Source organism: Equus caballus, chromosome 16, assembly GCF_041296265.1.
Source record: "Equus caballus isolate H_3958 breed thoroughbred chromosome 16, TB-T2T, whole genome shotgun sequence".
Taxonomy (NCBI): domain Eukaryota; kingdom Metazoa; phylum Chordata; class Mammalia; order Perissodactyla; family Equidae; genus Equus; species Equus caballus.
The window spans coordinates 58,260,147-58,288,048 of record NC_091699.1 but is presented as its reverse complement, the minus strand read 5'-3'; the positions used below and the strand labels follow the sequence as shown (position 1 = coordinate 58,288,048).

The following is a 27,902-nucleotide window of genomic DNA, read 5'->3' as shown; positions in this document are numbered from 1 at the left end:
TGCATTTGACAGAGGCAGACCTAGACCTGTGAAACCACCACCACAATCAACATACAGACTCTTTGCATCACCCTCAAAAGATTCTTTGTGCCCCTTTGCAGTCTGTCCCTTCCTCCCCACTGGACGTGGGAAACCACTGATCTGCTTTTTCACAACAGGTGGATCTGCGTTTTCTAACATGTTATATAAATGGCATCATGGAATATGGACTCTTTTGAGTCTGATTCCTTTGCTCAGAGTGATCAGTTGAGATTCATCCACGTTAGTGTGTGTATCAATAGTTAGGTGTTTTACTGCTCTGTAGTACTCTGTGACGTATATACCACAACTTATCTCTTCACCTGCTTAGGGACAGCTGAATTGACTCCAGTTTTTGTTATTACAAATAAGACTGCTATGAACATTTGTGTACACATCTTTCTATGGACTTACGCTTTCATTTCTTTTGGCTGGATACTTTGAAATAGAATGGCGGTGTCGCATGGTTATCTAATAGCATCTTGGTATGGATTCTGAGCCTGGGTTTTTTAAACTCATAGTTGAAAGGCTTGGATTTTATCAAATCAGCTATTTGCATGAGGGTCTTGTAGGAAAGAGGAGGGTAGGGAGAGGGGTCGGGTAACCTTCCAGGGCTTGTAACCCAAGGACTCCCTGGTCTGATAGCCAAGAACTTTTGCCACAGACACAGCACGTCTCTGTAGCCACACCTCTTCTACCTCCCCAAACCCAGTGAGTTTGGGAATGCCTCTAATCCAACCCCATGCTCCCCAGGTCCATTCCTGGTCACTGAACCAAGTGACACCTTGCTTCCTTCCAGGGTGACCGCTTACATTAAGGCTTGTTTTTGTTGGTGCTTTCTGAGAATTGCTAGCTCTGGGCCACTCTGGCCAATTTCCATGCCTTCTCTTTCCCTCTTACCCAGCAGTCATGCCTGTTCAATCTGGAGTTCCTGCTTGAGGTTGGGGGTGGGGGCGTTTCTCCTTCCACTGGGGGTATCCAGGATCTGCCACCACTGTGCACCTGCTGGCTTTGCAGTACTCAGCCTGCCTGAGGCTCTGTTCCATCTTGTCTCTTGTTGTCCTTGTAGGACTCAGGGTGGAGTTCATGTTCATGAGAATGGGCTGACAGTGACTTCTCCTGTCCTGATGTGGGTCAAGGTAAGCACAGGGAGTCCTGTCCCTCTCCCGTCCCCAGCAGACCTGGATCACTGGAAATTTTCTAGGAAGCCTGAACATGGCAGCTCATGAGACATCTCTTGAGACCAGGTCCTCATGGGGAAGTGGAGTCTGCATGGTTCCTAGGGCCAGACTCAGCCTCAGCTGGTGTCACTGCTCCTGAGCTGAGAGGATTCACAAAGGGCTTCCAGGTCCAGAGCCATAGCAGCTGGAAAGCCCTGCCAGTAACCATCTTTAAAATACCACAGAGCAAACCTTTCCCAGACACTCTGCAGTCGGGCCCTGTGGCCACCCTTGTACCCTGAGATCCAAATACAGCCCTAGGGGTCTTAGTGCTCAGCCCCAGAACCTTCATTCAGCTCCAGGGGCAGAGATACTCAGAATGGTGGCATATGACCTGACCAGTCAGGCTCAGACCAATCTGAAGCCAGGCCTGTCTGCTCAGGACCAACAAGAAAGGAAGATGCCTATTACCAAATCTAGGTGACCCATGGGGCCACAGGATCAGGGGTGTAGACAACACAGACAGGCATGAGAGGGCCAGAGGCTGCCTCATATGCCACACAGGACCCAAGACCCTGAAACTAGAGGTCAGCCAAAGGTAGCACTTAATGTGTCTGCCAAAAGCTTTTCCAGTCCTCCAATAACTGCTTAACAATTCCCTGTCTTTCTGTTAAGGTAACTAGTGTGATTTCTTTTTTGTCAGCCTGACCCTGACTCATACTGGAAGAATGGGGTAAAGGATGAATTTCCACCAGACAGGCTGGCCAGAATGTACTTGATAGGGCTGAGCTATACCAAGGGGAAGTAGTGGTGGGGATAGGGATGATAGGCACGAGTTGGTGTCTAGAGTCCCAGTGATGACATCAAGTGCTTCTGATAAGACAAAGCCTTAACTCTGGGGAGGTAGCACGTGGGTACAGAGCCAGACTTGGTATTGGGGCCAGGGTGATTTCTGATCCTGAGCATCCCCCCAGGACTGGACCTCTCCTAGCTTTGCCATTCCCTGCTGCAGCTGTGCGCCCCTCCTCGCCTGAGGTTTGGCAGCAGAGCCAAGTTGGCAGCCACAGCCAAGGCTGTGAAAGGTGCCCTCCTAGCATATGGTGGGGATGGCGGGTCAGGCCAAAGTTCCAGTGGCTTCTTTACCCTCAAGGAAAACCCAACCTGCAATGACTCTAATTCCTGATGTGAAATCCTAGAGGAAGTATCAAGCTCTGCTGGGCAGCACCATCCATCGCACCCATGGGGTCTTGCTAGAAAGGAGATTCCAAACAGATGGTGGAGGGTGGAATGAGGGGTTGGTACAAATGGCCACCATTTCTACCTGCTCCCTCCAACCTTGCACTCTTGGACACAGGGAGTCTAGGCCTGGATCCCCCTTCTGATGGGAGCCCTCTGCTTCACTCTTCATTTCTCCATTGCAGTGAAGTCATGTCACTAATATAGTGCATTGGAAATGCAAAGAAAAGAAACCAAAATTTGAGTCACCTTGTTTTTGCTCTTCCTGAGTGCTTGGAAGTCACAAATTGGAGAAGCAAAGTTGGAGCATTGATGGTTTATGATTCTATTTATTTAAAATATATTTAGCATAGTTCACCTTTGCGTTTGATTGATGCCTGCCTGTTTAGTGAATGTATTCTGATGCTTACAAATCCCCAGCATCAGTTCCTCTTTCTCATCTCCGCCATAATGGCAAGCACTTACATTGCAATTTCAAGGCTTGTTTGCCTAATTCAGTGGTTCATCACAGTCACGGTGGATCCTGTTTTTCTTCCCAGGCTTTGGATATCATCTTGGAGAAGATGAAGACTTCGGGCTTTGACTTCTCTCAAGTCCTCGCCTTGTCTGGGGCAGGCCAGGTGTGTTTGCAGCAGCATCCATCCACCACATGAGGGCAGCTGTCTCGGGCAGTGGTGCCGGTGCTGAGGAGACGGCTCCCCTGGAGGGAAGGTGCTCGCTCTTGAGAACCACTGCACACATTCTGTTAGTAAAAATCACTACAGCCGTTTGACCTTGGAGGATGTATAGCTTGGCTCCTTGCAAAAAGATCTGAGACAGTTCTTACAATTAAGCACCGTGCAAATAGGACACTGGGTGAGGAGAGACTGGATAGAGGTCATCTAAGGGGATGGAGGAAGCATCTGACATGAATTTATTATGATTGTTTGGGGGCACTAAAATTGTTTTCTATTTCATGGAAGTAAAAGCAAAGTCAAAAATTATGCTAATAATGATAGTAGATTTAGTAGTATAGATATTAGTAATAATAATAACAAAGAACATTGACTGAGCCTACTTAGTGTATGCCACTATCTAACTTAATCCTTATAACGATTCTACGAGGTGGTATCGTGGAGTGGTTAGCACAGGGGTTCTGGTCAGGCTGCCTGGTTTGATCCCCAGCCCTGCCATTTACAAGCAGTGGCCTGGGCTCATCATCCAGATTTCTCTTACCTCCATACCTTCATCTGCCATAGGGTCAATGTGAGTGTTAAATAGGTAGAACAGTGCATAAAATTTTATTTAAGTTTTAGCTACGGTTTTTATTATCATTGCCATTTACATGGGGAAACTGAGGCACAGAGAGATGATGTCACTTGCCCAAGGTCACATAGCTGCTAGGAGGGAGAGTCAGGACCCAAGTGCAGTCTCGTCCTCTGAATCACTTTGCTCCATGCTGGATTAGTTCATTTTCACATCCTTGTTAGAGAGCACTTGCTAATTTTTCTGGAGATGCCTCTTCTTCCCCTGACCTAACAGGAATTTATTGCTCCTGTCCTTGGTAAACTGGACAGATTCCCTGGGGGATCTTTTCCGCTTCTCTCACCTGAACCCTAGGCCTAGACATCCTCTCCCTCCTAGGCATTGCCCCCCTCTCCCTATGGCCCAGCGTCCCATGAACACCTCAAACTTATGTCCCAGACTGAGCGCTCTGTCTACCCCCAGAGCTCCTCCTCCTTGGCTTCCCTTTCTTGGGGAATTCTCTCTATTCACCCAGGACCACGACCCAAGCGTCATTCTTGACTCTTCCGTCTTCCATCCCCTCATCCATCTAGGGGTTCCCCACGTTGATTTGTACATGACAATGCATCTACCATCTCTTCTCCACCTCTGTTTCTGTTGCCCCAGGCCTAGTACCCATCATTTTCCTCTGGACTCTGCTGCAGCCTCCTTGCCTCCAGCCTACTTCTCCATGACTCCCACAGGCTCTTTCATACATTCATCCCTGGCCACGTCACTCCCCTGCTAATCTAGAGTTCCCACCATCTCCAATATAAACCCCAACCTTCTAAGCATGGATGTCAAGGCCCTGGTGCTCAGGCTGCCACCACCCACTCCAGCCCCATCACCTACCTCCTGCCCCAGCCTCAGGCCTGCTGCTTAGAATACCACCCTTCCTTGTACCTGCCAGACACCTCAGGTTACTGTCTGCATGGAGTGCCCACACACTCAACTCTGGGATCCTTTCCTGATCATCACTTCCACCTCTCCATCTATACCCCGAGCTGGTTAGATGCCCATGCTCTGTGTTCCCACGGCCCTGTCACTGCACCTCCAGGGTTTTGTAATTATACATTTGTGTCTTTTTCCCAGACTCAACTCCAATATCCTGCAGAATAGGGACAAGACTACCTTATTCATCTGTCCCATGCCTGTCATGATCTAGGTGCTAAATAAATGTTGTTGAATGAATGAATAAGTGACTGAATGAGTGAATTTCAGGTCATATTATGAGTAATATATTTAAATGCTATTTTACAAAGGCACCAAAATCCAGACCAATAATTGTTTCTTGGACCCTTACTCCAAGTTTTGCGGTGGACAGGGCAGAGTTCCTCCCCATTCTGTAGAAATGAGACCCAAGTCTGATAAAGGTGATGAGCTCTGTGACTGAGAAGTGGTAGAGGCAGGTTTGGAGCCCAGTTCTTTGGCGTGTGGTCTAAGGTCTTTCTGGGTCTCCAGGAGGCTGTGACACCATTGTGTGACCACGTGAACATGTGCTTGGGTTTTTCCTTGACAGCAACACGGAAGTGTATACTGGAAGACTGGGGCCAGCCAGGTGCTGACAAGCCTGTCGCCAAACCTCCCGTTGCATGAGCAGCTGCAGGTAACTGGGCATGCTGCAGGAGTCAGGGAAACTTCTGTAGACGGGGGACAAGGGCCCCGAGCCCTGTGGGCCCTGAAGTCTGGGGCTTTTTTGCATTGTCAGGTGTGTAGGCAGGTGGCTTGGGCAGTAGTCCTGTAAGCATGGTCTGCGCTGCCTCCCTGTGATGGACTTACCTGGTGTCTAGACAGAGGGCTAACAGTCCTTATCACACGGATCCCCTCCTGCCCAGCATGACTCGGGCAGGTTCTGCCCTCACGAATCTCCCCCTGGGACATGATGCCTCCCAGGGATGCTGGGAAGCCAGGCTCTGGTCTCTCCTTTTCTCCTGGGCTCTAGATGGCCCAGCAGAGCTTCCCTTTGCTGCAGCTGTCTTCCTTCCATGCCCATCTGTAGTGTCACCTGCAGTGCTCCGGCCCCCTCACCAGAACCTTCAACCTCGACCTTTCTGGGGAGACACCCCACTGAGCCAGGCCGAGGTTTGGGCATGCAGAGCTTGTCCATGCATCTCCCAAGGTCACATCTAAGAAAGAGGCGCTCACACCTGCTGTGATGGGCCGTGTCACTGCCAGTGCTGGGGTGGCCCCCAGAATCAGCAGGCAGAGCTCAAGCCTGCGCTTTTGTCTCTTCTCTCCAGGCCTGTTTCTCCATCAGTGACTGCCCAGTGTGGATGGACTCCAGCACCACAGCCCAGTGCCGCCAGCTGGAGGCCGCTGTGGGTGGGGCCCAGGCTCTCAGCTGCCTCACTGGGTCCCGCGCCTATGAGGTGGGCAGCGCCCACCATGGGCTGGGGACTGGGGCACGTCCGGGGAGGAAGGTCTGGTTGCTGTCTCTGGTCCCTTCTCCTGGGTGTCTAGGAGGACACAGCTGGTGACCTACCCCTATGGGGATCGCATGAGGCTGGTTGGAGCCCAGGACTAGGCACTCTGGCCCCAGGTTCTGATCAAGGCCATCCTGCCTCCCTGTGCCGCCCATCGAGCAAGGGCAGGCCTCCTCTTGTGTGTTCCCAGGTCGGAGCTGAGGTGTGAACACGACTGTGCTCCTCGCATCAAACTGCTATGTGTGGGGGTAATGATGGCACCTCGGTTTCAGCCTCTCTAAGCTGGGGGTAAAAATAGGACTGACATTTTGCATAGCTTTGAAGCTGAAAGGAGTCAATGCATGTAAGACACTTAGTGCAGCTCCTGGCAAAGTTTTAAAAAAAAGAAAAGAGTGCCTCTTTCCTGCTGGCTTCAGCCACGGTCCCAGGGGTGGCTGTGACTGGCCCAGCTCGGGTTGTGCAACTCCTCACTGGAGTGGAGGTTTGGGGGATAGGGCCAACCCTACTTGGGCCACCTGAGGTAAGAAGAGTGTGGGTGAGGAAAGTGCCCGAGGCCCCTCACGGGTGCCCTTGTCGGTCACTGACGGCGCTGTGTGAGGAGCAGGGCTTGTTCAGGAGTGTTCGGGAGGTAGCAAACATCCCCAGATTGGAGGCTTTTTAAAAGCTTTCATTATACTAACTAATACCTAAAGCGTGCCACACTAAAGCCACTTGAGGGAGTTGATCATTCCACTTACCATTTGGGTTTTTTACAATTTTCACTCTTTTTCCAGCGTTTTACAGGAAACCAAATCGCAAAGATTTACCAGCAGAACCCTGAGGCCTACTCACACACAGAGGTTGGTTAAACTTTCCCATTTGGTTAAAAGGCACAGGTGAATTCCTTTTATAATGCTTACTTTTAGCAAAAATACATCTCGTAGGCGTTGGCTAAAAACGTTGATTAGCAGACGTTAAAAATGATATATTCAGTTTTCTTATTTTCTCCTTGTTAGGTTATTTCCAAAGAGGAGGGAAGGAGTGGAATTGTGGGAAAAAGAAGTCAGGGGCTTTCCTGTTCAGAAGGGGATGGAGGCCAGGATCAGGGTGGGAGCAGCGGGGACTGGGGTCTTCCTGGGTCCCCCAGAGAGGGAGGTCTGGCTGCCCGTTAGGCTCTGTCCACTTGGTTTCCTGTATGGTTAATGCACATGGCTACCAGGCACTTGATTGGCGTGGGGTCATTGTTTTCTTCGGAGATGTGGACATCTGGACCGACGTGTCCCTAGCTGTGGCCCTTCAATCAGAGCCTGCGTCCCAGGAACCCAGATTCCTTCCCCGATCCACCATTGCTGAAAGCCAGCACTTAATGCCTCCTGAGAAGCAGCTTGACACCCTGGCTAGTGATTTTTATCTCAGAATAATTAGAAAATGATCAGCGCATGTTAAACCAAAGTGCCTTTTTAATCTTGGAAGTTAACATGCAGTTTATTATTGAATGATTCAAGATTCCAGATTACTCTGCAGCAGTAGCCATTAATGTCAGTTTTGGGGGCCAAGGACAATGAAAAACTCACTCCACATTCTGTGTGTGCAACAGAGGTGGCCTGAGGGGCACAGGAAGTGATGGCATTTTCTCCCCTGTCCAAGGGCCATGATTCCCATGTGGACGCGCAGACCCTCGGGCTGACATTTGAAATCCGTTATCAGTTCCCCCAGCTCATGTCTGGGGTCTCTGGCTTCCGAGGAGCCAGCTTTCATTTACATTCTTCTGAACCCTCGAGAGTATCTTTGTCGGTTCTGAGTCCTGTGGCCACACATCCCTCTTCCTTTGTGACTGGTTATAAACACCACAGAAATAGAGGAAGGAAGTCAGGGCACCCCAGCGTGTGGAGTCCGGGTGGAAGACTCACTTTCCTAAGCATGAGTTTTTCACAGGGCTGCTTGTTTTTTGTCTTAGTTGAAATTGCAGTTTGATGGCCCGTCAGAAGCTGCAGAGTGAGGTGCTCTCCCAGAGAGTCGGTTCTTGGTATTCCAGCTGCTCAGAATGCTCTTACTGGGGACACTCAGTCCCTGGCATTATGGGGGCATCTTGCTCCAAGTTTCCACTTCCCTCCCCAATTTAAAAGTCTTCTCATGTTGTGTGTATGTGTCCAAAGTATTCAGTTCTTAGGATACACGGAAGTGAGTCATATCTCACTGTATTTCTTTCTTTTACAGAGAATTTCTTTGGTCAGTAGTTTTGCTGCCTCCCTCTTCCTTGGCTCTTACTCCCCAATTGACTACAGTGATGGTGAGCCTTCAGAATCCTGGGTGTGTGCCTGTAAAGCGGGTGTGTGGGCCTGTGGGTGTGCGAGCAGTGTGAGCCTCATCCACCCTGGGTGGGTGCCAGTCTTCCAGCTCTATCATCTATTGCCTAAAAGGGAGCGTATTAGTTATCTTTTGCTGTGTAACAAGTGACCCCAACGCTTAGCAGCTGAAGACCACAAATGTTCATTATCTCACAGGGTTTCTGAAGGTCAGTAATCTGGGAGTAGCTTAGCCGGGTGTTCTGGCTCAGGATCTCTCATGAGTTGACAGTCAAGCTGGCAACCAGGACTGCAGTCATCTGAAGGCTCAACTGAGGCTTGAGGATCCACTTCCAGAGCTGGATGCCTCAGGTCCTCACCATGTGGGCCTCCTGTGGGACTGTTAATGACAATGCAGCTGGGTTTCCCCCAAGCGAGGGATGAGAGAAGGAGAGAGTGGCTAAGCAGAGCCTGCAGAGTCTTTTACACCCTAATCTTGAAGGTAACATACCATCACTGCTGCTCCATCCTACCGGTCACACCAAGCTACCTAAATACAGGGAGGCAGGGACCTCACAAGGTGTGAACACCAGGACTCAGGGATGCGCAGGGGCCATCTTGGAGCCTGGCTCCCACAAGGAGTTATTTATTGAAGTTCTTGTTCACATTTGAGGAACTCATGAGAGTTGTGAGCTTCTGGAATCCGAACCCTGTCAGAAATAAACGTGAACGATCCCAGTGAGGAAGGAAAGCTGGGAGGAGGTTGCTGAAGGAATTCTTGGATGAGGCTAGACTAAAAGGTTTTTGAGTAGAAGAGGAGAGCAGAGGGCAGAGCAAGAGCCCAGACCTGTGAAAGTGGCTTCAGAGAAGGGTCTTGGAATGTTTTGGGGCTCCTGGGAATTCACCTGAAGTTTTTGAGTGCTACCGTATGCCAGACGTTATTCTAGTTTTCAGGGAGAGAAAGTAAGGTGACTAAGGAGTGGTCCCCAAGTTTCACTCAAGGTCTAGAGAAGAAAGGTTTCCTACAGCTAGCTCCGAAGAACTCAGACTAGCAGAACCCTAAACCTGAAATCGCCTGTGTCTACCCCGGGGCAGTTAAGTGCTGCTGGGGAAAGTCCCACCGCCGCTCCAGTAGGCATTCCAGAGGTTCACGTTCTTTAGCCTCAGCTGGGCCCTCCACTCCGCTCCCCTCAGTCTCAACTGAGAAGTCACCTCCTAAGTTACCAGCTGTCCAGCCTCCTCACATGGGCACGTGACTCCATCAGCGTCCCAGCCCAGCTCTGTCTGCTTCCACCTTGGCCCAGTGGAGGAGGAGGCCCCTCCACCTGTGCTCTGAGTTCTCTCCCCTTTCCCGTTCTCAGGAAAACCTTGCGAGAAGTAGATCGTCACAGGAAAGACTTAGCGAGCTGATCTTAGTGAGGAGCATGAGGAGGTTTAGAGGCATCTGTGGGCTTTCCTTGAAAAGTGAGATGTGATCGGGGAGTCCCTGAGGGCTGACCCATATCAGCACCAGGGCTGCCTCCAAGTAAACACCTTGAACCCCCGGGGACACGAAGAGCGGGTCCTAGTCAACATAGTGCCCCGACTTCCAGGCCTTAGACAGCAGATTTCCAGACTAGCTGTGATGTTTGAGCCTGTGGGGAGTATTTGGAGGAGGTGGTGGGGCCATGTGTTTCCAAGGGCCCTGCCAGCCTCTGGTTCTCAGGTTCCAGAATGACCGAGGCACATTGTACACATTGCATTGGGAAAGAGCTCCAGGTACAAGTTTGCTGCAAGAGAATGATCTGCTCTCTGCCAGAGTTTTGATTTTTACAAAAAGTCCCTTTTCAAGATGTTTCTGTTTCTTGTTTTCTTGCTTCCTTAGGTTCTGGAATGAATTTGTTGCAGATCCAGGGCAAAGTCTGGTCACAGGCTTGCCTTGGTGCCTGCGCACCTCATTTAGAGGAAAAGCTTGGCTCACCAGTACCATCATGCTCAGTTGTGGTAGGTCCCTTTCCAGTGATGTGGCTCATTTAAGAGTCAACAGCTACTAGGGAAGCAGTGCAGTACACACACACACACACACACACACACATATGCTCACACTCATTCATCCATTTACACATGGGATTTTCAGTCTAGTATAAGACAAGCGTTTGACGTAGTCAAAGCAAAATGTCTGGATCAGTGCCTTGCACTTAGTAGGCACTGGGGTACGTATATAGCTTACTGCCTCATGGCAGGGGGCGGGCGGGGACTTTGGAAGATTCCACTAGAAATTTATTAGAATAGGAAAAACACTGAAGTCGTAAGTTCTGGGTGATTGCACACCCTAAATAAAAATGCACAGAATGTTAAAATTTTAGGTCTAGGGATGACCACCGAAGCTTGAAGCAGCTGGAGGAAGTAAAAAGAAATACCAGCGAGCCTGGCAGGCACAGGCCCTGGAGCCAGACTGCTTGGGGTGGAATCCTGGTTCTACCACTAACCGGCTCTGTGACTTTCCTCTGTGCCTCAGTTTCCTCATCATTTCCATTGCTCCTGGAACAATGGGAGCATTAATGCTTTCTATCTCATTGGGATGTTCTACGGAATAAATGAATTCATATATTTAAAGTGCTTAAGAGAGTGCCCGGTCCCACGGTAATATTAAAAACGTGTAACTATTGGCCTGGTGCTCCCATTCAGAGTAGACACTGGCTCTGAACGACCTGGTTTCCCCTTGTTGACTGGCTAAGTTCTTGGCTGTTCTGTGGGGGAAATGGAGTAGAGAGAGACCAGAGCTCTGCCCTCAGGGCCCTTTGGTGGGGAGCACATGCCACACAGCCAGAACAACCGGAAATCCTGGGTTGGACAGAGTGTTGGCTGTGAAGCAAGAAGGGTCCCTGAGGCCTGGGGAGAGTCGTGGAGCTGGGAGGGCTGGGCCAGGAGGAGGACCTGGCTATGGCGAGTAGTCCCTTTTGGGAGTCCCAGCCACAGAAGCACTTTTCTGAGGTCAACACTGACATGCTGAAAACAGCCTTTGTCACCATGAGCAGAACCTCAGTGCCACACCATCATCTTCCAGAGTGTGCCTGGCAGTCAGCTCACAGAGCTGGAGGAAGGGCATCCTTAAGGGAAGAGAAGTTTGCTCTGTGGCCCTGGAGTCCCCTCCCCTACACTGCTTTTTTTCGTTTATTTTGCTTGGAGCGTTGATGTCTGCACTTGCGTGTCCCATTTCTCTTAATCCAATTGCTGGGCTGATACAGTGTGCCTGTCAGGCATTGTCTGCTTCCGTGAGTTTGCAGACTGGTGTCCTCTTGTTATTTATGTGTTTATTTTTCATGCTATATCCAGAATTTGGAGGTCTCAAAGCAAGTTCAGGTTGGGGATTGCTTTGTTCTAGCTGCCTTGAATCTCAGAAGCTAGTGGTCTTTGAGGTGGTGGGCGACCTCATGTTTGCGGTTTCAAACCTGTGCTGGGCTCCTCTGGCGTTTTGTGAACAGGAGGGACCTCCCTGGTTTGCAACAGGGCGTGCTGGGACTCCAGGCTCAGTGACCTGGAGCTGGCGGCATTCCCGTGGCTGGCTGTGCCGGGCAGGAGGTTTGCCTCAGCAGAGTGTGCTTGCTTTTTCTCCTCAGGGAGCCGTTTCTTCCTACTACGTCCAGCGCTATGGATTTCCTCCAGGATGCAAAGTGGTGGCCTTCACTGGGGACAACCCAGGTGAGTAGCTTGAGAATTTCACTCCCTGAGCAGCCTGATGTGGTCCATGCTGGACATTTGAAGATGCCAGTCTGGCCTCTTGGTGAAGCCCGTCTGTGGTGGGGCCCCTCCTCCTGGCTGCCTGCCCCACTGAAATCAGACTCCTCCCACCTGCCTCACCTCGGCCCTGACTGCCCTCGGGAGCCACTGAGGACTGCCCTCCAGGTGAAAACTGATCAGCGATTAAGGAAGGCAGTTGTGCCCACCCCTCCTTAACTGCCTTTTCTCTTCCAAGCTAAACAGCTCAGTTCCTCTGTCCCTTCTCCTAGAACACAGTTTTGAGTCTCCACCCGGTCTTTGATCTGTAGGTATAACATTCCTCATCCACATGCCTTATCCCCTTCCCTGGCCTCTCCTCTTCCTCCTTCTGCTTTAGGGGTTCCTGAGGCTCGAGCCTGGAGGGACCATCAGGTCTCTGAAGAAAGGCCTGGTGGCCACGCTGATACCCCCAGGCTTCTGCGCCTGGACCCCACCCTGCAGCCCTTTTCCTAATGAGCCACCAATCAGGGTTGCCAGATACAGTAGCTACAAATATGGGACACACGGCGAAATTTGAACTTCACAGGAATGATGAATAATTATGTAGTGTAAGTGTGTCCCATGCAATATTTATGAATTTCAGCTAACAGATGATTTTTCAGTGTATGTCCCAAATATTGTTTCTCTGAAATTCAGATTTAGCTGAGCGTCCTGTAGTTTGTCTGGCAACTCTACCCTAAACTGCCATCCTAAGCAGCGGTCCCTACCCCAAGGCAGAGAATCTCAGGGGCGTGTAAGAGGTTTGGGCTGCTGCAGGGGTGGAGTCCGGGTCTGTGCCGTTGGGAGGCTACCTTCCTGTCTGAACCATCCTGCTTCTCTCTGTGGGCAGGGAACGTGGGACTCTCTTTCTTCTATTTACCCCTCCTTTTAAAAACATTTATTTTTGGTTATTTTGTGACTTCAGCCTTTCTTCCACTTTCCACATCCATTAGCCTCCCTGTACTTACCTCCTATTGGAGGGCATGAACATCAAAAATAAGTCAATGAGAGAGAGAGATGCATGTGTCTAGGAGTGGAGTTGTCTGCCTAGAAATGGAGCTGAAGGTCTTTGTTAAGACTCATCCATCATCATCATCATCATTATAATGATGATGGTGACTATTATACTCTGTATTTTCTGCAGTGTCTATGTATACCTTTGTGACCAGGGAGAAACATTTAAGTCGCTGCTTCTATCCCTGCCACCACTTCGAATAATGCTCGTGGTGCTCCTAGGTCTGCTTTGGGCCTGTCTGCTTTGGAGCTGAGGGCACGGTTAGGACTTCCCTGGCACACCTGTGGTTGCATCAGTGTCCTGGCTGTGACCCCTCCCTCTTGGGATGGCCTGGCTCTGGCATCTTGAGGGAACCCCCAGGAGCCGGACGAGGGCCCTCTCTGTCCCTGACAGTTTCTCTAGACTGTCACGCAGAGCCCTGTTGTCAAAGCCCAAACCCAAACACAGAGCAGGTTTGGGAGGAGGGTCCCCAGTGATCCTGGGCCAGAGGTGAAAGGGAGATGGGGACTGCTGGACACATGGCCAGGTTTCAGCATGGCAAGATATGCAGCCCATTGCTCTGTCGCCTGGGTGCCTGCATTTGAGAGACAGCTCCAGACAGTGTGCATGTTCTGGTGCCCCAGGCTCCCAGGAGACCCTCAGGCACCGGTTCCTGTCAGCCCTAATGACTGGGAGGTCCAGCTTCCCTCAGAAAAGAATAATCAGTGTAAAAACACCAATTCAGGAAAATTTCTACATTTTGTGGGCTACGTCTGTCTTCCTTTCAAAATGAAAATAACTTTGTTAAATCTCATTAGGAAAACGTCTCTTCTTACCTGCTCCATCAACTAGAAGAATGTCAGGGAGAATAGTGGGCCTGCTTTTTAACCACTGAACTGTGAGCTTCTGGGCATGTTTGAGCAGGAACAACAAGGAAGCAGCTTTCTAATCCTTTCTCTTGGACTTTGGTTTCAGGCTGAGTGTTGGATATACCAGGCAGGTAGCCCTCAGCTGGTCCCTCCCTAAGTCTGACCTTCAGTTTGCTGCTGCCTTAAATAATGCATTAGTTTCTCCTTCATTAAAACAAGAGCAATAACAAGCACACAGACTAACGAAGCCTCATCATGCTTTTTTTCTTATTCACAAGGGATACTTCAGAAAAAAATTTTAAATACTGACAAACTAAAAGACGGTTATAAAAAATCATCCATAATCCCTTAACCCAGAAAGAGCTACAGTTACAATTTTGATGGCTCTTCTTCCAGCTCTCTTTCTGTGCTCATAAATAAACATGTTTTATTTTAACCAACCCAGGCAGTATTTTTGTACAGCATCATTTTAATGGTTGTCTAGGGTTCACTTGTCCTGGCATTTTTGCTTCCAGTCTCCTGTGGATGGAGGTTAGCATGGCTTCCATGTTTGGACGATGCAAACAGTGTTGAGATGCACATCGTGTCTTGTGCCTTGTTCCTGTAGGTTGATTACCAGAGTTAGGGTTCCTGGAGCCAGGGCTCTGATACACACTGCTGATTGTACCTCACCAGCAATGTCAGTACACCTGTTTTTGCCCACACTTCTTCTGCTCAGTCATTCATTCGTTCACTCGATGTTTAGTGAGCATCTGCTGTATGCTAGGCCTTCTTTCAGTTCCAGAGGACCTCAGAGAACAAGGCAGATAAAGGTCGCTGTTGTGGGCCTGATGTCTCAGGGGCACAGATAGCCAACATAACCTCGTCCCTTCCATTCCGCTGGGGTGGAGGGCAGCCCCTCACTCCTGCCTCGCCTTTGTCTTTCTCTACCATGTGCATCCTGCTGTCTTAGCTTGGCCCCCTTGGTTCTCTGCACTCCTGGGAGTGTCTGACGGTAGGGAGTTTGGACCCCTTTAGGAGAGGCTTCCCAGTCCAAATCAGAGGTCCTGACCATAGGGACCCCACCTTCTCACCCCTGGGACTTTCCCTTGGGGCCTCCTGAGCCTCAGCTTACCCTGTTCCTGCCTCTAACCTAATATGTGGGTGGGGGTGAGAGGTGGGGGTTGCGCTGCCATCTAGAGGGTGACTGTGGTTTGCTTTGTGGTTGCCATGTGACCTCCACCTAACCAGAGGCTCCCTTCCATTCTCAGCGTCGCTGGCAGGCATGAGGCTGGAGGAAGGTGACATTGCGGTAAGGAGACTTCTCACACTCACAGATGGAGTCAGCTCTCTCTGCCCTGAGGACAACGGTCCTGGGTCTTGGCAGCATCTTTGCTGCCTATCAGAGGGTCTGCTGGTCCCAAAAGGCAGCTGAGGGAGAGGATAGGGAGACCCAGGCCCCAAGACCTGCCCACATCTCCTCTCTTAGAAGGTCACTTGCCTTTGCCGAGCAAGCAGGTTCCCTGCCTGCCTTGACAGTGGCCAGTCTTGGTGGGTACAGTGGCAGAAGGGTCAGACATTGGGCCAGAGGATTGTGAAGTCCTCAGATAAATAAAGAAGACATAACCCATACCCTGCTGGGTCTAGTGGGAAAGTCATTTGGGGAACCAGTTGTCACTTAAACCATTAGTTAGGTGCAGTTTTGGTAAGTTCTAGAAAATCGGCCCACAGGATCCATGAGAGCCTGAATCCCAGGAGCTGACTTTGGACTCATCTGGTGTAGGAGGGTCAGAAGAATTTTCTCCGAGGAAGTGGCATTTAATCTGGAGGTCTGCAGCATGAGGAGTGAAGCAGTGGGGGTCCGGGTGGGTGGAGCGGGGCAGAGACTGAGGCCTCACCTCTGCCCGTCTCTCCCCAGGTCAGCCTAGGCACCAGTGATACCCTGTTTCTCTGGCTCCAGGAGCCCACGCCCGCCCTGGAAGGCCACATCTTCTGCAACCCGGTTGACACCCAGCACTACATGGCGCTCCTATGGTAGGCTAAGTGGGGAGGAGGAGGTGCAGGCACATCTGGCACCATCTGGAGCACCCTGTCATTCTACCACTGAGGATCTTGTGGGTGGCTGAGACCCCATGGACTCTTTGGGTCTTGCTGACCACAGAGCTGGGTGAGGAAGAACCCAGGAACTGGAATTCCCCCCAAACCCAGATCCAAATCACATCCCCAACGCCTATATCCTCTGTGGCCTGGGGCAGGCCCCATAGCGTATCTGAACCACACTTTGCTCATAAAGTTGAGAGAATAAGAGATTTACTTTATAGTGTTGTTATCACATGTCTGGCACATGGTAGATAGACCTTCAACAAATTGTAGTAAGCACGTCTTGCTTCCTGACAGTTCTCATGGAAGGGGTGTGCTCTGTGTCCTGACCACAGGCCTTTGGAGACCTACTGGAAGCTACTGAGGGTGGTTTCTGAGCCTCCAAGCCCCAGGAACCATTGGAGGATACATAGGTTTAGTAAATACAGCCAGCCCCCTTCCATTGTCCAGGTAGTACAGTATGTAGAAACCACAGCTCCTTGTGTCTCCCTGGGGCTCCTTTGTGGTAACCTTCTCTGTAAACAGTGCCCAAGACAAGTATGTTTTGCAGTGACTCCCAGGCATGTGTGCTGGGTCTGATACCTGAGGGAGAACCTCAGATCCCTGCCGTGCACTGGCTGGGGGTTGTGGTCCAGCCTGACCTGCAGCCTCTCTAAAAGGGACTCTTCACTGAAACACGTGGATCCAGTCAGCAAGCACTAGGTCCCTCTCTCAGCATTGTGTGCACTTCTGCAGCTTTAAAAATGGCTCCCTCATGAGAGAGAAGATCCGCGATGAGTCGGCTTCCCGTTCCTGGAGCGAGTTCTCTAAGGCACTGCAGTCCACGGAGATGGGGAATGGTGGAAACCTCGGTAGGCTGTTTGGTGATGCCCAGGCCTGTGGAGGGGCAGCAGCTGCTGGTGAGAGGGACAAGGCTGAGGGTCCCATGAGTAGAGGCTGAGGGCTGTGGAGAAGCCAAAGGGAGCCCTGTCTGTCTACGCTTCTGCTCCATGGGCCTTATAAACTAGTGTGAGACGCCATGATCTGAGTGAGGTCGGGCCAAGAGGCTACTCTTGACTGCTGCTCCAAGTGGAAGATCAGGCCAGAGTTGCATCTTCTGTTCCCTTCGAAGCCCCTGGTGATAACATCAGAGATGGCAGTCACAGCGCCTACTTTACCCTGGTGAATCCCCATATGCAGCTTTCTGCCCCGGACACAGAGTTCTGTTAGGAAAAGTGCCCAGCATCGGGGGCAGGCCTTGGTGAGCAGGGAGGGGGTGCACCTCCCTTGATCAAACCCGTGCTGGTATGTAAGGGTTAGTTTGGTGGCTGCCTCCTAGCCTGGGCTGCCAGGTGAGGCTAGGAAGAGTTCCCTCTAGGAAAATCTAGCCCAAGCTTTCAGGTGCTGCTGGAGAAAAGGAACTGAGAGTATTCACAGGTCTCATGGCAGACAAGAGGGGCCCTGGGGACAGGGATATGGGGTCATTTCACCCAGCTCTTTTCTAAGTCTTTGAGAAGCTTATCTTTTGTTTTTGACCACTGACAGCTAATCTCTTCCTGGTCTTATTTCAGGTTTTTATTTTGACGTAATGGAGATCACCCCTGAAATTGTTGGACGTCATAGGTTTAGTGCAGAAAACCGTGAGGTATGTGTGTTACTGGTATTGGAGCTGCATTGGCTCCATTTTTGAGGATTAAATTTAACAATTGCCTATCAAATTATGCTACTTTTAGGGATCTCATTTATTCACTCTGCCATTGATAAAACAAACACTTTTGATGTGCCAGGGTGCATTTTAGATGCTGGGGAATCAGCAGGATCTGAGACAGGCACCATCCTTTCTCACAGAGAGAAGTCAGAACACCTACGGGTTCTCCCTGAGCTAACGTGCTCACAGTGACTGCCACTGAGCGTCACAGAGCCCGTTTCCTTGGCGAGCTTTATCCTTCACCTCCTGAAACTCACAGATCTCCAGATCATGAATTTCTTCCCGATTGATAAAGGCTCTGGGATGGGAGGCACTCACATTTGCCAGTATTTATTGAGTGCTGTTTAGTTCTAGGCACTCTTTTGGTGGTTTTCTGTATCTTCCTCATTTACTTCTCAAAGCAACTCTATGACGTAGGTATTGTCGTCCTCTTAATAGATGGAGAAATTGAGGCCTAGAGAGGCTAAATAATGCACCCAAGTCACGAGGGCCTAGGTGGTGAAGGGGGTCAAACCCAGTCTTCTCTGGCCCTAAGCCGCTGTTTTATTTCCCCTCCACCATGTGACCTTTCCCAGGAGGTACTCGGTCCACACCCGCTGCTTTGATTGACTTTTCTGTGAAATAGTTATCAGAGAGTCATCACCACATTTTGGAGTGGATCTGAGAGATGTTTCTGACCCTAATAAATGTCTGGGCAACTTCAGTAAGTCACTCTGTCTAGTAACTGTACCAGTTAGAGTTGGCATTTGATTATATGGCTGATGATGACGTTAGATATTGGATTATAAATGGAAAGCTTTTTTTTTTTTTTTTTAAAGATTTTATTTTTTCCTTTTTCTCCCCAAAGCCCCCCGGTACATAGTTGTGTATTCTTCGTTGTGGGTTCCTCTAGCTGTGGCATGTGGGACGCTGCCTCAGCGTGGTCTGACGAGCAGTGCCATGTCCGCGCCCAGGATTCGAACCGCCGAAACACTGGGCCGCCTGCAGCGGAGCGCGCGAACTTAACCACTCGGCCACGGGGCCAGCCCCCTATAAATGGAAAGCTTTATATAAAGTGTAGGGGGTTCATCTTGGTCTTCTGATGGAGGATCAGTTTGGTTTCTGTTGTCATAGAAGATATGCCTGTTCTCTTTTACATAAACCCATCTAGGTTTGTCAAGGAGAGGGTAGTTTTGTTCATTTGTTCCTTTGATCAACAGATATGTATGATTGGTGCCAGGCAGTGGGGACACATGTGGTCCCCACTCCACGGAGCTCATTGTCTAGGAGGTAGATGGGCAGTGAACAAGTGAATGAACACACATATGATTACGGTGGGTGACGTGGCTAGGAAGGGAAAGAACAAAGCGCCAGAGAAGAAGTGAGTGGTGGGCTGGGGGACTTGCCCTAGATGGGGTTACCAGGTGCGGCCTCCCTGAGGAGGTGGCCTTGAGATCGAGGCTTGAAGGATGAGAAGGATCCCACCATGGGAAGAGTGGGTAGACTTCCAGGCAGAGGGAGCAGGTTGACGATATGAAAGTAGGTGTGTCAGGTTGGAGTAGTTCGTGAGAGAGGGAGTGACAGCATCCATCACTGGTCTCAGGGGCTGGAGAAACAGGCAAGGGTAGAGTTGATCTCTATCATTGTCAGCCTGAAAGACACTCCATGGTTGGGGGTTCTCAGCATAAGCTCCTGGCTGTCATTGAGTGAGTATCCATGACATAGACTAGGCTCCGTTGTCTGATTCAAATATTATAACCCTAAAACACAGGTACCACTATCACTTCAGTTTTGTTAACAAAGAAAATGAGGTTCAGCAAGATTTAGGTAACTTATTCAAGGTTGCAGAGCTGAATAACTGAGGCAGAACTTGAACCCTCAGCAGCCTGAGACTGAGCTCTCTGATGCTCTGACTCCCCACAGTGATCTATACGTGAAGCTGTGAGCATGTGTATGTGAGTTGTGTGTTTGTGTGAGTGTGTATGACAGACAAGAGCCCAGCTATGCATGAGCTCCATTAGAGGCCTGAGTCATGAATTCCCAATCTGGGCTGTTGTTTAAAAAGACAACACACACACAAATGCACACACACATATACACACAACAGACACATGCGTGAATGGACAACGAAAGTTCTTCACTCTGTGCCCACTTTCTTCTGGAGACAGGTGTCAGCATTCCCCTGGGATGTGGAGATTCGAGCACTGATCGAAGGACAGTTCATGGCCAAGAGGATTCATGCCGAGGGCCTGGGATATCGAGTCAGTAAGTGAGCTGCCGGTGGGCTGTGTTCTGGGGTGGGGGCCCTCACATCTTTGGGTGCGTGAGATCCTTCAGGCTGGGCCTAGTGGGGCTCTATCCGTTAAGGCTGCATTACTGGGGCCCCGTGCAGGAGGGAGATGGAGCCTGGCCCCTGGTGGTGAGGTGAGAAAGTGAGTTGAAGGGTCACTTGTGGGCAAACATAGCCCAGGAGCAGGTTGCTCCTGCTTCTCTGCTCTGTCCCAGGAGCCTGATCTCCTGACCAAGAACTGTAGGACTTAGAGATCTGTCTGTAACCCTAACCTCCAACCTGCAGACTAAATGTCCCAAGCTCTGGCCATGTCTAAGGACATGGGCAGTGCCGGTAGGAAAGGTCTGGGCTGGGGCCATGACTGGACCTTGGCCTTCTGGCCTGGCCAGGCCCCATCTACCTGGAGGGCAGAGTTCTGGACATTTCAGTGTAGACAGGGAAGAGTGGGGATGTAGAGCCACTGTCAAAGCTGAGAGGTCTGGAAGGGAGGGGCGGAACCAGGGCCGGGAGGTGCTTAGGGGGAGAAGGGGATTTCTAAGAGCTTGAGCTCTGGGATGGGCAGCTTTAGGAGGTCCGTGAGTTCCTCTTACAGATGATGTTGGAATGGTCTCGGGGGTCTGCAGGGAGGTTGGAGTTCAGGTTTCTAAGATGTGTTTGTCTCTTTGGGCCAGAGCAGTTATCACTAGAGAAGGTAGAAACCCCTGAAGCCTCTTTGCTTGAGGGCCTCCTCATGATACTTTCAGGACCACCCAGGTTCTATATAGGGTATGTTTCGTGTCTTCGGACCAACCAAGGAAAAGGATACTACAAAAGTGAGCATTAGGGGGGCTGGCCCGGTGGTGCAGTGGTTAAGTTCATGCACTCTGCTTTGGTGGCCTGGGTTTCACAGGTTAGGATCCTGGGCGCTGACTTATGCACCACTCGTTAAGCCGTGCTGAGGCAGTCTCCCACATACAAAATAGAGGAAGGTTGGCTATAGCTGTTAGCTCAGGCCAATCTTCCTCACCAAAAAAAATCGCATTGGGTAAACCTTTTTGAAAACCTGTTAGGCAGCAGGTACTAAAACTACATGCACACTTACCCAGCAATCTCACTGCTCAGGGAACGCATAACAGAAGTATGTATACATGTTCTCTAAAGACGTGCGAGAGAACACTCATCATGGCGTTGTGCCCAGTAGCTCCACACTGGGAACAGCCCAAGGCCCACTGATAGTAGATAGGATAAATGCATTGTGGGGCGTTCATGCAACCTGATACTACACAGAAATGAAAACGAACCAGCCCCTACCACTCGCAACAAAATGGATGTATCTTACAAATGTAACTTTGAGCCAAACACAAAAGTACGTATGGCAGGATTCCGTGTACATCAAATTCAAGAACAGACGAAACTATTTCCTGTTGTTGGAAGTCAGGACAGTTAACTGTTGCCTTTCAGGAGGGGACCTGAGAGGGCCTCTGGGGTGCTGACGATGTTCTGTTTCCTGGATTACACAGGTGTTTAGTTTGTGAAAATTTGTCAAGCTGTCAGCTTACGATGTGTATGTATGTTTTTCAGGATGTGTGTGTGCTCAAGAAAAATTTTTAAATAAATAAAATGAGCTTTATAAGAATTCTCATTCCTCTCCATCCCACCACTCAAAGTGTAAAAAAAATTCCCCAGGGGCTGGCCTGGTGGTGCAGCAGTTAAGTTCGCACACTCTGCTTCGGTGGCGTGGGGTTCGCCGGTTCGGATCCTAGGTGTGGACCTGCACACTGCCTTTCAAGCCGTTCTGTGGCAGGCGTCCCACATATAAAGTAGAGGAAGATGGGCACGGATGTTAGCTCAGGGCCAGTCTTCCTCAGCAAAAAGAGGAGGATTGGCTGCAGATGTTAGCTGAGGGCTGATCTTCCTCAAAAAAAACAAAAAACACGCAAGAAAAATTCCCCAAAGGTCTCCAAAGACTTCAGAGTTCTCCAAGAAATGCAGTTGGGTGTGCAGGGCAGGGATGGTGCTGAGGTCGGCCCTGAGTGCCTGGTATGAAGGGGCCTCCAGCCATCAGGAGGGGACACCCTAGGGGGCGGCTGTCCCTGACAGCCCCCTGTGTAGGCAGAGGCAGTGAGAACAGAGAGGCCCTCCTGGGCTCGGAGGGGCAATGTGATTATGTCATCATTCCCAGCCTCTAAAGTATTTCTCATGCAAAACAGCATAAAGTTACTTGTCCTCTTAGCAAGCTTAAAGGCAGAATCAAACCTGTCTTGCCAGCTTGAAGTAAGACTGGTGATCATGATAATAATAGCTGCCAACATTTATTGAGTGCCTATTGTGTGCCCAGCCTGGTTCCTAAGCACTTCGTCCTTATTAACAACAGTGCCTCTGAGATGGGTACTGGTATTACTGCTGCTTCACAAAGTAGGAAACCAAGACCCAAAGTGTTAAGTCACTTGCTCGAGGCTGGCAGAGCTTCTGAACCAAGCCAGTCTGGCTCCAGACTCTGGGTTCTTAACCACCGGGCTACATCTGCTTTATGTAAGGAGTGATTGCTCTCTCAGTGTTTAGACACCATGAGACACATGCACCAGCTGGGCTGGGCTAAAGCCATGGTCCGTCTCAGCTTGTATTTCTATGTATATTTCATTTTGTTTGTGTTGGTTTGTAAAATCAGTAAAACCTTATGATATCAAGTTTGGAAAATAAAGAGAAGAAACCTACATGTACTTATAATCCCATCTCCGCTCCCCAACCACTCGTACCATCTGGGAGTTCATCCAGTCTCCTTTACGAGCTTATTTTTGCATAACCATAGTCCTATTTCCTTTGTACATACAAACCCAAAAGTTCGTCAAAAGTCTTCTTAGGGACTGGCCTGGTGATGCAGCAGTTAAGTTCGCACGTTCTGCTTTGGCAGCCAGGGATTTGCCTGTTCGGATCCTGGGTGCACACCTACACACTGCTTGTCAAGCCATGCTGTGGCAGGCGTCCCACATACAAAGTAGAGGAAGATGGCCATGGATGTTAGCTCAGGGCCAGTCTTCCTCAGCAAAAAGAGGAGGATTGGCAGCAGATGTTAGCTCAGGGCTAATCTTCCTCAAAAAAAAATTTTCTTTGTGGTGCTTCACTTCATGCCCAGCTGACTTTCCCTACAGTTGGACACAGAGGATGTCTTTGATTTTCCAACGTGGAATCACACTAGAACATCCTCCCATGTCCTGGATCGTTTCCTTAGGGGGCTGACATTCCTTCCCCTTTTCCAGTCCAGACACTCTCTTAAAGGCCGAGGGTGAAGATGGGGCAGGCTGGGAGGCAGCTGCAGGGGCTTACAACATTTATTTGTTTTTAAATACTCGTGTAGTAAAGGACTGCCTTTTTGTTGTGAAAGAGTCATGCAATACAGAAATAGACAGATCTAAGCACTGTGAGACTCCAGAGGTCTCCCTCTGCTTTCCTGCCCTGCCCCTGGCCTCTGCATCGCCACTTACACAGTGGCCAGCCGTGGAGGGGTAGGCAGGACTGGTCTGCATTTGGGGCTCCTCCAGGTTCAGGTCCACTGCACTAGCCAAAACACAGTTGCTAAATGTTTGAGAGGTTTCTGTCTCTCATGCCAAAGTTTCCTGGCCTCTAGAGTCTTAACTCCACCTGTTAACTTACACTACCTGGGTAAGTCAGGTAGTATAGGGCTCATCTCATCCCCGGATTTAATTTATTTAGAATTCTTTGCATTCACAGCTTTTTGATAACTTTAAATAAGAATGTTTGTTTGTTTGTTGATTCAGCATTCTCTCACTGTTAGAGCATAAGGGATGTTCTTTCTTGACTATCTCCATTTTAAGTGGAGGTGGAACTATATGTTTATTATTTTTTATTGTGAAAAATATCATGCATACTGTCGAGTCTATGCATCATACAGCTAATTGTAAAACATACTAGTAAGTCAAACACCTGTTTCTTGAGCACTTTGGTTAAGAAATAGAACATTTGCCAGACCTTAGAATTGCAAGCCCATCTTCAATTGCAGGCCCATCTGACCCTAGAGGTAATTTCTCTCCTGATTTTTGTATTGTCATTCTCCTGAGGTTCTTTATGGTTTTCCTAGTTATGTATGCATCCCTAAAATTACCTCATTTTGTTTGCCTGCATGTGAACTTCATGATATATGGAATTATACTGTATGTGTTCTTATGTGACTTGCTTTCTATAACAGTGTTATGTGTATGAATCCATCATGTGAATTAGTGTGGCTGTTAGCTCTTAACTCCACAGCACTATGGTATTCCATCACAAGATTATACTACGACTTATTTATCCATCCTTCTGTGATATACATTTGGTCTTTCCAGGTCACTATTATGAATAATGCTGCTATGAACAATCTTGTAAATGTCCTTGGCTGATTTTTCTTAATTTCATCTCTTTTCCTTTTAACAAACATTGGTAGTAAACTGACAATCTGAGTACAGATTCTATTTTTAGAATTTGTCGTGTTTGTCTAGCATGATGTTCAATTTTTTAAATCAAATACCTTTAGGTAGTGCCTGCTCACTTGGGTGCCACGACGTCACCCTCTGTTGTCATACACTAGCCTGGTCCACTCAGTTACACTGTCCTACTCACCCCTGAAGGCATCTCCATTGTTGACACCTGGGCCTAAAGGCTCTACTTCTTTTTCTAGTAATTACCCTTAAAATTTTAGCATAGATACTGAAATGTATAGTTTTTGATCAACATTTAGAATTTGTGTTCTGTTCAGTAATTATATTTTCCACCAGAACAACACATTACGTTCCCTCTCTTCTCTCCTTTCTTCACCTCCCTTTTTCTGGTTCCAGAATGTTACTGATTTGTGTGCATTTAACATCAATAATTATGTAAATTACACATTTGGCTGGTTCCTTTGATCAGTACTTTTTATTATGTCATGCATCTAACTTTTTTTGAATTTGTATTTCATCTTTCACCTCAGAACATCCTTGGCTAATTCTTTCATGTAGAGATGGGAGCGTGTAGAGGAAAGACCTCTGACTGTATGAAAATATTTTTGTTTTGCCTTCACACTTAAAGGCTCTTGTAAAGGAAATGATAGAGATAAAAATATCTGAGTTGAAAAATATTATTTCAGAACTTTGAAAATAATGTTCATTGTTTTCTGACTTTTAGTGTTGCCAATGAGAAGCCTGATGCCCATCAGAATGATTTTTTTTCTCCATAGAATCTTCTAGAATCTTCTCTTTCTCCTTAGAATTCTAAAATTTCTTGATTAATATCTAGGCATAGGCCTTATTCATTCATTGTGCTGAGCACTCATTGGCCTCTTTCATCTGGGGGAATTTATTACATTATGTCTTCCCCTCTATTTTCTCTGTTCTTTTTGCTAGAGTTCATATAGATTGGTGGTTTTCAACAGTGGCAATTTTGCCCCCGAGAGGATATTTGATAGTATTTGGAGACGTTTTTGGTTGTCCTAAGTGGGGAGAGCTACTGGCATCTGGTGGGTAGAGGCCAGGGATGCTGTTAAACACCCTACGATGCACAGGACAATCCTCCACAACAAAGAATTGTCTGGCTCAAAGTGTCACTTGTATACCGAGGTTGAGAAATTCTGTATTAAACCAGATGTTGGCCCTCTGGTCCTAATTTCACTGTGCTTTATTTCATCATGGAACTTGTCACCATCACGTCCTGTTTTGTTAATTTATCTGTGTGTTGATTGTCTGTCACTCCCCAACTAGAATATGAGCTGTCTGAGAGCAAGCATCACAGCTGTCTTGTTAAACCACCTCCTGCCAGTGCTTAAACTGCTCCCGGGATATAGCTGGGCTCTCCCTAAGTCTTTGTAGAATGAATAAATGTTAAATGGAGAGTGATCACTATGTCTTCTAACTTAATTCTGTCTCTTTGTTTATCACTTTAAGTGGTAGGGAATTTCCTGGATTGTATATTTCAGATTATTAGTCAGATTTTGCCAAGTTTAGTCTACTGTTTAGCCTTTCCATTTATTTATATATATTCTTTGTAATCATAGATTGTTATTTCTTGTGTCTTGGTTCTTTTTCATAATGGTTTATTCTTGTTTTATTGAACTCTGTACATCTGAGGATAAATCTTAAAATTTTTTCAAATTTGTTCCCTGATTTCTTTTTCTTAACTATTCTGTTTGTTTACATTGATCCTTCTCTTTCATGCTCTTGGTTTTTCTCAGTTATCTTGGCTGTGAGTTCATAGTGCTGAATGAATAACTGGGTCTCCTAGTGTAGACAGCAACTCTCGGTGTCCTTTTCAGGTGCAAGGTCTCTTCTCCCAGTGGGCCTCCCCACACCTCTCCAGCAGAAGGGCTGCTTGGAGAGGCTGCCTAAGTAGATGGGAGACAACAGAGAGATGTAACTTGAGGCCTGTGAGCACTGTACAAGCTTTTAAGCTGGAGACCTCCTACAAAGTCTCTCCAGATGCCAAAATCAGCAGGATTTTGTTCTAGTTGGAAGATGAACCCAGCTTATTTATCTGATGGGCGGAGTTACCTTCCAAGTCTGCGTCTTTCCGTGTCTGCCATGGCAGTTCAGTGTGACTTCAAGTTCTGCTTCTCTCTCAGGCCCTCCAGGTGTCCTCCCCAGTTAGTAGCTCACTTTTACTAGAGGGCAGGTCTTTAGCTTGAGGTCAGATGCTGCTTCTGCTCAGTGTGAGGGGGTGGAGAGAAGAGGCTGAGAGTCTTAGGATCCTGAAGTCATTAGGTTACTCTCAGCAGCAATACGTGAGGGTTCCCACATCCCCATCAACACTTACCATCAAGCACCTTTGAATCTTTTGCTTATCTGGTGGGTGTAAACTGGTATCTCAGTGTTGGTTTAATCTGTGTTTCTTTTTTTAATAATGAGTTTGAACAGCTCTTTGTAACTTTGGTTTTTTTCCTTTGTGAATTGGCTGTTTATATCCTTTCCCATTTTCCCATATTGGATTTCTTATTGATTTGCAGGAGTTTATTGCACACTTCGAATATTAGATCCTTGTCAGTTTTCTGTGTTGTAAGCATTTTCTATCAGTTTGTCTGTTAACCTTATTTATAGTGTCAGCAACTGAACAGAATTTTGATTAAGTTAAATTCACCAATTTTTCAGCTTCAATTTTATGCCTTTGAGATATTATGTGAGAGGTTTTCCCCTATTCCAGTGTCACAGCAGTTTTGTTTTACATTTTCTATTCTTACTGTAACTTCTCTGTTTAGGACTTTGATCCATCTTGAGTCCCCCTTTGTGAATGGTGTAAATTGGGATCCAGTTTAATTTTTTCCCCCATGGTGACCCAGTTCTGTTTTCCCCCATTACTTGTGGTGCCCTCTTTATTGTTTATCAAGTTCCTATATATACCTGGGTCTCTCTCTGCACCCCCTTTTTCACTCCCTGTGTTTATTTGTCTGTTCTTGGGACAACCTGTATTGCTATGACTTTGCAGTATGTCTGTGTTAGTCTACTAGGGCTGATGAACCAAGTACCACAGACCGGGTGGATCAAACAACAGAAACTTATTTTCTCACACTCATGGAGGCTGGGAGTCTGAGATCAAGGTATCAGCAGGGTTGGTTTCTCCTGAGGCCTCTGTCCTTGGCTTGTAGGTGCCTGTCTTCTCCCTGTGTCCTCACATGGTCTTCACTCTGTGTGTCCTAATTTACTCTTCTTAGAAGAGCACCAGCCATATGGTATTAGAGCCCACTCTAATGACCTCATTTGAAGTTCATTGCCTCTTTAAAGAGGTATCTATCTTTACCTCCAAATATGGTCACGTTCTGAGGTACTAGGGGTTAGAACTGCAACATATGAATTTTTGAGGGACATAGTTCAGCCCATAGCAATGTATTAATAATATGTAGTATAGCAATTTACCCCTTCCTACTTTTCTTTTTTTAATATTGTCTTAGCTGTTTATGGGTCTTTA

General features: G+C 48.3%; 1 protein-coding gene across 4 annotated transcripts in view; it reads left to right on the top strand.

Moving 5' to 3' along the window:
- XYLB (xylulokinase) overlaps positions 1-27,902 on the top strand; it is a 78,264-nt gene that overhangs the window by 18,708 nt on the left and 31,654 nt on the right. For all 4 annotated transcript variants that reach the window (XR_011426972.1, XM_070237966.1, XM_001488267.5 and 1 more), the window contains 13 exons: positions 1,088-1,157; positions 2,954-3,034; positions 5,197-5,283; positions 5,918-6,046; positions 6,874-6,939; positions 8,297-8,369; positions 10,229-10,347; positions 11,964-12,045; positions 15,216-15,256; positions 15,863-15,978; positions 16,780-16,895; positions 17,595-17,668; positions 19,879-19,975. Coding sequence is in view for 3 of the 4 variants with exons in the window: in XM_070237966.1 (XP_070094067.1) it covers positions 1,088-1,157; positions 2,954-3,034; positions 5,197-5,283; positions 5,918-6,046; positions 6,874-6,939; positions 8,297-8,369; positions 10,229-10,347; positions 11,964-12,045; positions 15,216-15,256; positions 15,863-15,978; positions 16,780-16,895; positions 17,595-17,668; positions 19,879-19,975 (1,151 nt within the window). In the remaining variant the exon portion in view is untranslated. The remainder of the gene's footprint in view (positions 1-1,087; positions 1,158-2,953; positions 3,035-5,196; positions 5,284-5,917; positions 6,047-6,873; positions 6,940-8,296; positions 8,370-10,228; positions 10,348-11,963; positions 12,046-15,215; positions 15,257-15,862; positions 15,979-16,779; positions 16,896-17,594; positions 17,669-19,878; positions 19,976-27,902) is intronic.